This window comes from Ixodes scapularis, unplaced genomic scaffold (genome assembly GCF_016920785.2).
Source record: "Ixodes scapularis isolate PalLabHiFi unplaced genomic scaffold, ASM1692078v2 PGA_scaffold0__279_contigs__length_252992795, whole genome shotgun sequence".
Lineage (NCBI taxonomy): Eukaryota > Metazoa > Arthropoda > Arachnida > Ixodida > Ixodidae > Ixodes > Ixodes scapularis.
In genome coordinates, this window is record NW_024609835.1 from 58,964,538 (window position 1) to 58,977,604 (window position 13,067).

Below are 13,067 nucleotides of genomic sequence, written 5' to 3' on the forward strand. Positions count from 1 at the left end.
TCTGTTTTCATGTGGGCTTCGTAGTTGCACCTGTCACTTTTCTTTTGGCTGGGGTTTATTTGCATGTTTTACATTGACGACAGTATGTTTTTGTTGTTTTCTATGTGTGTGTGTGTTTTCTTTTTCGTTCAAACTGGGTTTATTTGATTTACCTACAACGGTACAAGTGTAGCGCGGTGCAGAAAAGTGCAGGGAAATGCACTTCCGGTTGTGTTTTCAGAGAGGCTGCTCTCGTCAATTGAATACGGCTGTGTGCACAGAGTGCAGCTGGCGCAGGTAAAGTGAACGAGACTAGCATCATACTAGAAGTGACGGTATTTGTTGGATTGAAGTGTTTGCTTTTCAGTGTCGTTTATAGCTGTTACCTGTGTCACAGCACCGGCCTAAATTTTTGTGCATGGTTCAACGAAGCTGCCTTCCCCCCACGAAGTGTAACAAATACTTCTGCTGGAACGCGTTTGGCAGAAACGAAGTGAGCGCTAACGAGAGCACAAACTTAATAAATGTGCTAAAACCGACGACGACGACGAGAGGACGTGTGCACCGAGTACTTAAACTGAGCCACCTTCTCCTTTATTCAGGTAAACATTCGGAGTCACTTGCTCGATTCTAACTCATTCTATATTCTCCGGAGCACCACGCCGAATGGGTCTACCAGACTGCAGTGCAGAAACTCCTTCCAGATGAAGTGATAGCGTTCCGAACCATACTTTCCTGGGAACGAATAGTCATGCCCATCGACACTCTTGGCAGCATCCTGATTATTCGGACATTCTATAATCGCTATTTCTAAACCCGTCGGCGGCCTCCTTCGTGCGGTCCATTAGTCTTTCTGCGACGGGCTACTCGCCTGATTCAAAATACCGTCCCAACTATTATGGCAGGAGCAAAGCAGCTGTGCCACATCACCTGAGTGATGATGCCGCAGATCTTTAGGGAACTCATTAACTTATCAAAGCATGTTTTCTATCTACATAGAACGTAATATTGGGTTATGACTTATAATTAAGTTAGTAACGATTCAGCTAAGGAAGTATTTAGTGTGTTCCTTCTTCACTTCGCCAGTCAGTCGGAGTAAGTTAAGCATCCTCCGTGAAGCAACGGGCCGTTCTCGCAGCCAGTCTCATTACGCCATCGTTGCCGCCTTGCGTCGTAGGAACTGCAGTCTTTCTGCACGCGCGACAATCTCGCTCAGGGTCTGGCGCCTGCCTCGTAGAAACTACAGTTCTGGCGGTGTCACGCATGCGTGGAACGCTCAGTGAAATCGGTCTGTTGCGTGACATACTTTAGCTTTGTGATAGGGTGTCGTGTGACAAAGGTATTGACGATGGCGTATGCGTTCGAGATTGAGTACGCCGGTTGTCAGGTTCGTGCACGAGTATTATCTCGGTCGCCGAAGTGGCGAGTCCACAATGACCGGAGTGCGATTTTTCACTCGTACATTGGGACATTTGTAAACAATAGACTTATTCCGAATCTGGAAGCATCGTCGTGGCGTAATGCCACGTTGTGCATTGTGCGGATCCATGGGAAGCATGGATCCTTGCTCACAGGTTCCCGGAATGCAACGCGCGCGGTGACGGATTTGTCGAAGTAGTTTATTGCAGCACTCATATATTTTTTTCTTGTACTTTTTTTTTGCCTGAGTGCAAGAAAAAAACTTTACATGAGTCGTGCCGAATTTTCGCGCCGCGCTCAATCGAGAAAGATGAAGTACAAATTCCAGTGCACATGCCTTGTATTGGTAAACACCACAGAGCTCTGGGAAAAACAAGCTGAACATAACAGTAGTTCGATCTCCTCGCCAGTAGTCGGTGACAGGCTAAGCATTTAGTGGAAGCTCCGCCTCCAGCACGCGCTTGTTGCCTTTCGCCGGCCTTGCTCTGCGCGTGCGACGAAGTGTTACCAAAGACAAAAAGCTCGAGCTGGAGGCGGAGCGCACGCACTCCTAACCTGTCACCGACTGCAGAAACCGTGCACCCTGAAACGTTTCAAGCCCGATACGCTCGAGCTTTAAGAAGGAAATCGGGTTAAAGGGGCGATGCAACAATTTTTGTACTTTGCGCAAATACCGTTTAAAATGGATCCCTAACGTTAATGACCTATGAAACACGCGTTCTTTTTTCACCCCACGCAATAGAAGTCCCAGAAAAAAAAAAAAATTAAAGAAAAACGAACAGCGTTCATCCCCTCAACTCACAGCCAGAACAAGCGGCCACGTGATCTGGAGCCGATTATATGCCGCCAGTGTTGATCATAGCCACGCGCTGGGGTTGGCAAAGCGCAGGACACGCGCTGAGTTCCAAACATTGTTATAGCTCGGCTGTTGTCGTCGTTGCAGCGATTGGACACGGGTCACTACTCGAATGCTTCTCGAGCTAGCAATTATCACGAGCCCAAGTCGAGTGCCCAAGCAATGCTCGGGTCCAATCTATGAACCGCATTCAAATATCGTCACTTGGGTGTACTGCGATCCCCACGTTACGTCATCAAATTTTGCAAAGGAGAGATTGAATCAAAATGATCGCTTTTGTCCTTGAAATTACACCGCAACAAAGGAGTTTCTTGGCCAGTGGCGTTGCGTGTGAGTATCCTTGAGTCCCAGGTGTGCCAGTAAGCTAGTGTCAAGTGAAAAACATTCCAATTGAATATCGTTGCACCGCTCCTTTAAGCACGGGACAGCAGTAACTCTGAAGATGACATCGGCAACAAGCCCTTGACTCCGTTTCACCCTAAGCGGGAGTGGAGAAACAGGAAAGAGTGCAGCGTTTTGCCTCTCTGCTCTGCATGCTCGTCCGGGAAAGTGATAGAGCTTCGTCCAGTCTCGGCGTTGTTCGCGCCTATACGATGGAACCGAGTAGAACGAAATGCTAGGGAAAGTTTACTGACTCCTCAAACGGTGCAACTAACAGCGTGCACGGCCAGTAAGCGCCTCACTTTAGATACCTTTTTCGTTTACCTCGTTCCCAGCCACGAAGTTCACAAATCCGGTAGGCGGGAGAAAAAATAATCAAAGCATTACCACCTGGAACAAGTGAAAGTATAAAGAAATGGCATAGACACGCCGATTAAGACGTTGCGATTAAAACGTGAGCTTCTTCCAGTGGTTTGGCGAGAGCAAAACTATATTTTTCCGCATACCTGAACTTCCACGATTCAAGCTGGCGGCGCCCGCGTAGAGGACGTCTATATACGCCCATCCGAAATTTCTTGAGCCGCGAAATTGCCACGACGCGTTCTCGATGACTTCTTTGCCCTCTCCCCCACCTTCCCAAAAATGTCGATTTGAGCAGTTGGTTGCGCGCACTTTCGGTGCGCTCCAATCTTCCTTCCTCTTCGCCTTCTCCGAGAGCGAATTCCACCGTCACGTATTGGTTTCTCTGTGGTTTCTTCCCTTCTGTTGTCCCTCTGCGCAGATTCCTGTCGAACCGGACGGGTTCTTCGGGCGGCGACTGCCGGGGCTGCTGTCGGCCCGCGCTCAACGTGTTCCTGCTGAAGACTCACAAGTGCGCCAGCTCGACCGTGCAGAACGTGCTCATGCGCTTCGGCGACCGCCGGAACCTCTCGTTTGCCCTGCCCCAGGGAGGCAACTACTTCGGACACCCAAAGAGCTTCTCCATGTGAGCATTTCATTATAGTAGAGCCCCACTCCCGCTGCTAATACATCGTACAAAAGACAGTGTGCAGACGCTGTCAGAGGCCTGTTTCTTCCTTGTATGACGTCACGTTGGTCATACTGACTGCCCATATGTTCGAAACATACGCGCGTATGAAGCAAGCATGCTTCAGTGTCCGCAGACCACTCTGTTCATTATGTCTACAGTGAACACACTCTAAAACAAACTCGTTCTTGAAAGGGTTTTTGACGCCCCAAGAACTCTTCCAGCTCGTGAAGAACGGTTTCGCTTCAAGCACTATCGCCCCCTGGCGCACTATAGAGACAACTAGGCGATGAATAACTCCCTCGCATAAAAAAAAAAAGGAGTTTAAATTAATTATTTATAGGTTTTTCACGAAGAACTATTTTAGAGAGTACTTAAAAGGGGAACTTTTTAGGGTACAAAATGACAGCAAGCCGAAGATCCCTTAAGAGTTATTTTACGACCAGATCTGTTTTTTTAGAGTGGTGCACCGTGTCTTCTGTATGACGTATGGTGTGACTCCCGCTTTAAGAATGCTTGTTCCGTTTTCTTGTGGTTTATTTTTCTTCTAAGTAATGTTTTTTTTTTTTTTTCTAACAGGTTTGTGTTTCTTTTTTTTTTTTTTATGTGTGAGTACTTGGTGACGGACAAAAATATGTGTTTATTAGGGCTTGTGTTGAAGAGAACAGGACACGGGCGCGGGATTCCCCTATTCCTATAAAACCTGCTTCGTGGTTACTTTTCGGAGTTTGTTGGTATCTACCCTAAACACGCAACCCTGGCTGTAGTTTAAGTAGTTAAACTTAAACTACCTTCAAAACTACTTAAACTACCTTCGTAGTTTGAGTAGTTTTCAGTAAAACGTTTTTGCACTCCGGTACTGTTAACCAATAGAGAGTTTTACGGAGCCGTTTTTACACAGACGATACGATACGATCGGCTCTCCGGTATGGATTGCGCACGCGCGATGTCACTGCTGCCTTAAGCGCGGAACACATGTACGACGAAACTGTCCGATCCGACGTGCGAACTGCCGGAATGACCTTCGGGGCGAGGGTTTTCGGAGCCTGACCCCACTGTGGGAACAAACGAGCAAACGCTGCTCTCAAGCATATTCGAATACAGCTTGGCTTTGTTTCACTTCGGATGTCACCATCGGAGTGGCACAGATACCATCCAGATGGTGATAATGATCGAAGATGGCCAAATTAAATTTTAGAAATGTTCCTATACGAAGCGTCCGTGGATTACGTAGATTCCGTGAACACTGTAATTTCATTTATATAAGTATCCAAAAACATGACCTTGTCCTACAGTGAACGATTATCCATCCGGTGCTTCGGCTCGGATAGACACGGTCTTAGGCGAGAATTTTAGAACAGGGGATTCCGAGGTGTTGGGTCCTGTCGCGTTTGCTCCGGGATGAAGGCAAGACTTCCAACTTGGGGCCCAGACCAAGAAGTGCCCCGTTTATTGCCACACCCACATATATAGACACATATCAGGTCACATGACAACAACAGTGCGCAGCACTCCTACGACGAGTCATCTCGAAGCAGACAGTAGAGCGCGATAACTGATAGTCACGCGCGTCTTAGGTTCTACCGCAGGAGCGATAACACTACATCCCCCTTTTCGAAGCTGAAGCACAAATATATATATATATATATATTTTTTTTTATTTTTTTTTACAAACAAATAAACGCTATGAACAATAAGATGACCATGAATCAGCTATACCACCTCAACAAGCGAGAGCCAAAATAAAGGTACGCTCAAAACATACAATCAAATACACGGCATAAAGAACAAACAGGCTACTCAGCCTTCAGAACAAACATAAATCAAATACGCGGCATTCCGAAACTCCGTACCGCTCAGGCTTGCGTACTGTCCGACCAGATCGCGTCACATACTCCGGAGGAACCGCTGGCAACGAAACATTAGGCTTGAGTCCTTGAAGCGGACTGTTTTGGCTAATCGAACCGGGACGACTCAGGCATTCTGCACTCACGCCGCCGTCAGTTTCCCCTTCCGGAAACTCGTAGCAGTCGTCACTGTTTTCAACACTTTCCCTGTCCTGCTTAAGTTGGACCAGGGCTCTCCGATTCCGCTCGATTCTGCCCCCCTTATCCAACTCCACCACATACGACCGCGGCCTACTGGCCAGCTTAAGGATTACGCCCTTCTCTCTGCGGTCTTTCACCCAGACTCCCTCACCGGGCTCCAACTGCGGCAGGTGACGGGCCGCGTGGCGCCTATTGTAGAAGCGACGTTGGGCGTCCCTAAGGAGAGTGTCTTTTCGACGGACCTCCTTCAGGTTTTGCGTACTAGGCGCCAGTTTCTTTGGGTGGAGAGGGAGCGTGGTCCGGAGTCGCCGACTCATGAGCAGCTCGGCTGGCGTGCTGCCTAGTTGTCCCGGGGTGTCCCTGTAGGCTAATAAAGCCAAAAAGGGATCGTTTGACTTCAATAGTAGTCCTTTAATCGTTTTTACCATCCTCTCAACTTCACCGTTTGCCTGCGGAAACCTCGGGCTAGATGTGACGCGTCTAAACCGGTATTCTCTCGAGAACTGGTCAAACTCCTGGCTTACAAATTGTTTGCCATTATCCTACACCAGCACTTCCGGAATACCATGCCTCGAAAAAACACTTTTAAGTTGTTCGACAACATGGGGACTAGTGAAGGATTCTAAGCGACACAGCTCTGGAAAACGTGAAAAATGATCTACCACCAAAAGGTAGTTGCTTCCTTTCATATGAAAAATGTCCGCGGCCACCCGTTCCCATGGCCTTGACGGAGTCCTAGTTGGAATCATAGGCTCCGCTGGCTGATCACGGTACTCAGCACAAACACGGCAGTTCGTGACAATCGAAGCAAGTTGTGAGCTTAAGCCTGGCCACCATACGGACTCAAGCGCTCTCGCCCTGCACCGGACAATTCCTTGATGCCCTTCATGAAGCTGTTTCAAGACCATGCTTCGTAATGACTGTGGAACCACGAGGCGGCTTCCTTTGAGGAGGACGCCTTTACAAACACTCAGCGTTCCACGTTCTTGCCAGTAAGGCTTTAACTCTGCAGGCAACGAAGCTAGGCTGGGCCAGCCTTCACGAGTGTAGCGAATTAGTCGTTGGCAAACCTCATCGCATGCCTGCTCTTCGGCAACAGATCTGAAGCTATCAGACTCGCCCAATTCTGACAACGAGCCTGCAACAAAACTGCTGACTTCTTCTACCGATAGGCATTTTGCCCTTCGCTGTTCTCGTAAAGGCGCCCGCGATAATGCATCAGCAATCACGAGATTCTTGCCGGGCACATATTCCACATCAAAGCTAAAACGCATCAAGCGCATACGAAACCTCTGAATGCGCGGTGGGAGCAAATCCAGTGGAGACTTTCCCAGTAATGTGACTAATGGTTTATGGTCAGTTTCCACTGTGAAATGCAACCCCCTCAAATAACTTTCCAGACGTTCTGCGGCCCAAGTCAAAGCCAAGGTTTCTTTTTCAATTTGCGCATAGCGCATTTCAGTAGGTGTTAGAGCCCTAGAAACGAAAACGACGGGCCTTTGCTCGTTGTTGGGCTGCAGCTGTAGCAGAACGGCACCTAATCCGTATGACGAGGCATCTGCCGATAGGATCGTCGGATACCTCGGGTCATACTTGGCCATGCAACTATCTGAACAAATGGCCTTTTTCAGGCACTCCATCGCCTTCTCCTGAGCGTCCGTCCAAATCCAGTCTGTATTCTTTTGTAGCAACTGACGCAGCGGCGCTGTCTTATCAGCCAGATTGGGAATAAACCGCGAACAGTGATTAGCGAGACCCAAGAGTCTGCGCACCTCCGCTACGCTTGTCGGCGCCTTCATATCAGCAATCGCGCGGACCTATGCGGGATCTGGCCGTATGCCGTCCTTGTTGACCAAGAAACCAAGAAAAGACAGTTCTTTCACGCTGAATTGGCATTTTTCTTTGTTCAGGGTTATGCCGGCTTTGTGAAGACGCTCAAGAGTGCGATGTAAACGCTCGTCATGCTCTTGCTGATTCGACCCAAATACTAGCACATCGTCCATCATGTTTACTACACCCGGCATTCCATCAAGAATTTCGTTCATGCGCTTTTGGAAATACTCAGGAGCCGATGTTATACCAAACGGCAATCGTTCGAAGCAGTAACGACCATACGGCGTTATGAACGTAGTTAACTGCTGGCATTCCTTTGCTAATCTGACTTGATGGAATCCCGAGTTAGCGTCCAGTTTCGAAAATACTGCTGCTCCACTGAGCAAGGCAATAGTCTCGTCAACCGTGGGAAGTACAAAACGTTCTCGTTTTACGTTTTTGTTTAGTTGAGTTAAGTCAACGCAAATGCGTACCTCACCCGACGGCTTTAAGACCGGCACTATACCCGCACACCACTCGGTTGGGCCTTCAACTTTTCTAATGACCCCATTCATTTCCATTTTGTCAAGTTCTTTTTTTACGGCCTCTCGCAACGGGATGGGAACACGACGAGCGGTGTGGATGGCGTAAGGCACACTGTCTGGTTTAAGACGAATGCAGTATTCGCCTTCCATGGTCCCAAGACCTTGAAACAGCGAAGGAAAGCCTTTTTCCACCGATACTTTGTCGACAAACTTAACTATTCTTAAGGCTTCAATGGCTGGTAAACCCAGGATGACGGACTTCACAGATTCTACGACAAAGACAGTTTGTCGAGTGGAACTGCGCTTCCACGAAATGTTGGCAACAAATTGTCCTTTTACCTTCAACTTATCGTTGCCTGGGCCTTTTAAGATTACATCGCAACTCTCTAGCTGCCTTGGTAATCCTGGGAATGACGTCGGAATCACCGAAACTTCAGCTCCGGTATCGACTTTAGCGGTAACAACTGTATCATTTACAGACACTTGTACCGTGCGAGCCTTCGCGCTACTGCCTGCCAAAGTACCAATAAAGGTCGCGCGCTTCGTAGTCCCTTGTCTCCCAGCCTGGTCGACGCCTACCTTAGACGGCGTGAAGCACGCTGCGGCGAAGTGTCCTCGCTTGCCGCACTTGTGGCAGACCGCTCCTCTAGCCGGGCACGAAGACCTGGAGTGCGGACCTCTTCCGCACGATGAGCACTTCGGAGCGCCGTTGCCTTTGTGTCCACCACGCCGGTTGTTCCGCGGGTGACGCCCCGTAGCTTGTTGTTCTCTGCGAACTGCGTCCACCTCTGCCGTTGACGAGGCAGTCTCGGAATGTTCCGCCGAGCCGCAGCGAAGCTCCCTCTGTTGCCGTTGCACCGTCTCCTTCAGGCGTGCCTTGGCAAGGGCGCTGGCTAGCGTCAGCGTCGCGTCCATCTGGAGAGCCTCAGACAGCTTGGCGTCCATCAGGCCCACAACGAAGCGGTCACGTACCATGCGTTCTTTGACTTCTCCGTAGTCGCACCGGTCGGCCAGCGTGTGAAGCGCCGTAACGAACTGGTCCACGGTTTCCCCGGGTTCTTGAGAACGACGGTGGAAGCGGGCGCTTTCGTAGACCAAATTGCGCGCGGCGACAAAATGGTCGTCGAACTTTTTCTTGACCAGAGAATAGTTTTTCGCTTCTTCCTCGGACAGGTTGAAGGTTTGAAATATCTTGCGTGCCTGCCTTCCCATTGTGTATAGCAAGGTCCGTACCTGTGCTTCTTGTGTCCGCTCGTTCAGTCCTGAGGCGAACCTGTAGTCGTCGAAGTCCAGCACCCAAGCGGGCCATTCCGACGTTTTGTCGAAGTTAAAACTCGGGGGCGGCTGGACAGGAAAAACTCCCGGCTGCGACGGAGCTCGAATGGCCTGGTCCGTGCCGGTGCCGCTTTCGTCGCCAACCATGCTTGAACTGTTCTACGACGTAAACATCGTGGCAAAGAACAAAACAAAACTGGGACGTGAAATCCTAGAGGCACTTGCCATTGAGGAAAAAGGCGATGACTGCGTTAGCGCACCTTCTCTCGTGCTTCACGAGAAAGAAAAAAGATTTCTTCGGGGTTAACATTTTAAGGGAAATTAAGGAGAGAAAAAAAAAAATTTAAGGTGGATTAGAAAGCAAAAAAGAGGAAAAGAGAATTGTTCCCTCAAGTGTGGCTTCTAGTTGAAGAGGAGGAAAAAGAAAATCAGTTGTTAGTCCAGCGGCGTGAATGGTCTTTTCTTTATGTGTATGTTTTTTCTAGTTCAGCTGGCCTTAAGTAAACTATGAACCAACTAGCTCAGCTCAAGCCTGTTACAGATTACCTTTCTAGTTCTCTGAGCACTCCATTCGTAAGTTTTAACCTCCTCGACCCACAGACGCTTATTCTCTTAATCGCCACCATCACCTGCCGAGCAAGGCTGTTATCAAGGTGTATCAAAAAGAAGATCCTCGTGGATGAGGTACAGCAATGCTTTGGGATATTTGAACCCTCTCAGGGACATGCCCAGCGAGTCTCGAAAATCCTCAGGTCAGAGTCGTGGCGCCAAGTACGCTTACTCACAGATTTCCTGCGAGTGAAATGTTTCAACTACAACATATTCCTCAACCAAATGACGAAGACAAGATGCCTGACAGAGCGTTTATGGAAAGAATGCTTTCTTCCTACATGGAAAATTCACATGGCAAGAAAGAGCAAGGCTTGTCCAAAAATGTCCCCTCTCCAAGTGATTGGAGATGTTCGTCTTTCGGCGCAGGCGGAACGTGTGCTTGAAAAAGGACCAAAGTTCGCAATTCCACCAAGGATGGAAGCCGTGGACAAGGTGGCGCTAGTACGGTCCATTGCGTCAAAAGCTCCCCAAGACAAAGTTTCGCAGATCATTAATGAAGGGATTGACTGCCTAGAAAACCTAAGGGGCCAAGCGCATCAGAAGTTTAGCTTTGGATCAACAGTACATGAATTACGGACCAAAGGCCTCAGACTTTGTGTATCGGATAAAGAGGGAGGGTTTGTGGTGCTGGATTCTGAAAAGTATGAACAAAAGGCCAATCAAGCCGTGGCTAAGAATTTCATTCCAGTGGAAGAAAAAAGAACTAAATCAGCAAAAAAGGCCATCCTGGAAATATTTGAAGACAACCGTCAAGGAAGCCTCGTAACGAAAATAAAAGGAACAAAGGAGACCCACTTATCGGTGTTTTTTTCAGCAAAAACACATAAGGACGGCGTTCCTTTTCGGGCTATAGTCTCCGAAAGAAACACATGGCAAGGACAGGTGTCGATCTATCTGGCAAAGCAATTGTCCCAGTGTACGACGCAAGATCCTTTCAGGATTCCCAACTCCGAAAGTGTGATCGCCTTTATTCGGGAGAAGGGGTCTGCCATTGTTTCCGGGTTTTCTATCGACATTCAGGACTTATATTACTCCATACCACAAGCAAGCCTACTATCAATTCTTCGAAAGACCATCGAACAGCAGAGTGTTATAGCTTTCCAAAACGCAGCCGGCATGAACCTGGACAGTTTCTTGGAGCTCCTACGTGTGTACCTCACGGCAACAGTAGTGTCGCACGAGAATTCGTCATATGTACAAAGAAGTGGAGTATGCATTGGCTCACGCGTGGCTCCGTACCTCAGCGATGTTTTCCTCTCGGCTTGCGGAAGTGCCATTCAAGAAAGATTGAAAGATCCAAGGATTGAAGGCATCTTCAGGTACGTCGACGATTTTTTAATTCTATGCAACACAAAGGTAGATGAAGAAAGAGACGGGTGCCGAGACACAGTGATGCGATGCTTTGAACAGAGCTGCTTGGGACTCAAATTCACCCATGAACTCCCCGTAGATAATTCCATCAGGTTCCTGGACCTGGCATTGGAATTCAAAGGTAACCACGTGTGCTGGAGATACCAAGCCAGGTCGTGCAAAGGCTTTCTACCTTTTGACTCGGGGCACTCCAAGAATGTCAAACGAGGGGTGGCCACCACAGCCCTGATATCCGCCCTAAAGAAGACCTGTCACCATCAAGTTGAGCGAAGTTTTAAAACTCAGGTCTCAAGACTACAGGATGCTGGGTACCCAAAACCGCTCCTGGTAGCGATTTGCGAACAGGTGTGCACGACCATCAAGCGCGGATTAGGGTGCACGGATAAAAGCACAAAGGAAAAGAAAAAGACTCGACATGCGGTGGTGGTAGCACCCTATGTTCACGGGATGACCCACAAGCTGAAAAAGGTAGCTGGACGGCAAGGCGTTCAGGTGGTGTGTTCGGCCCCAAACAAAGCCTATTCCATGTGTCGCCGGGTCAACCAGGAGCGAAGTAACAACGAGAAGAGGTGTGGCACAGTTCACAAGTCTCCATACGCCCTGTGTGAAAAGGAGGTGGTATACCACATTCCGCTGACATGCGGCCGAAGTTACATCGGACAAACCGGCCGATGCATTAACGATCGGACGAGGGAGCACGCTGCATCAGTGAAAACCCTGTCAGCAGGAGGACACTTGCCAACCCATTGTCGTGCGTGTCAATGTTCGGCACTGTTCTACGACGTAAACATCGTGGCAAAGAACAAAACAAAACTGGGACGTGAAATCCTAGAGGCACTTGCCATTGAGGAAAAAGGCGATGACTGCGTTAGCGCACCTTCTCTCGTGCTTCACGAGAAAGAAAAAAGATTTCTTCGGGGTTAACATTTTAAGGGAAATTAAGGAGAGAAAAAAAATTTAAGGTGGATTAGAAAGCAAAAAAGAGGAAAAGAGAATTGTTCCCTCAAGTGTGGCTTCTAGTTGAAGAGGAGGAAAAAGAAAATCAGTTGTTAGTCCAGCGGCGTGAATGGTCTTTTCTTTATGTGTATGTTTTTTCTAGTTCAGCTGGCCTTAAGTAAACTATGAACCAACTAGCTCAGCTCAAGCCTGTTAAATGGCAGCCACGGCGAAGAAGGGGCGTAGGACGACGACGACGAGGGAGAGCAGGGAATGGAATGGGCACCCCCATTCCATTCCAATTCCATTCCGGGCAATTAGAGTTTTCGATAATTCCATTCCTTTCAACTCCTAGGAATGGGGACACTGGACCCATTCCCACTCCTGGAATGGCTGAATCGTTCCATTCCATTCCTCCAATTCCTAAACGTTAAAAGTGTCACTTGACAGCTCTATTACGTTGCAGGGTTGGGCAGAAATATTCAGAAATGTATTTGGAAATACAAATACTGGGATAGATGAAAATAGTTGCTAAGATACTGATACTCAAGCCTCAAATATATCTATAAAAATGTATCGTGATACATATCGGAAATACATTTTAAAAAGAGGCAAAAAGTCTTTGGATATACAAATACAAGAATACATTTTAGGGAGGGCAGAAATATAAATGGTGATAATACATTTTTCAAATTTGACGCCAACTGAGATGAAGCTTTAAGTTTAAAGTGGAAGTTGTTTTTTTTTTTTTTTTTTTTTTTTTTTTTTTGTCCCGAAATTACTTTTCCGCAGGCTTGGCACTTCGC

General features: G+C 48.1%; 1 protein-coding gene across 1 annotated transcript in view; it reads left to right on the forward strand.

The window, feature by feature from the left end:
• Positions 1-13,067, forward strand: part of LOC8039944 (galactosylceramide sulfotransferase) — a 257,354-nt gene that overhangs the window by 229,482 nt on the left and 14,805 nt on the right. The window contains exon 5 of the mRNA XM_042288588.1: positions 3,417-3,620. Coding sequence (XP_042144522.1) covers positions 3,417-3,620 — 204 coding nt within the window. The remainder of the gene's footprint in view (positions 1-3,416; positions 3,621-13,067) is intronic.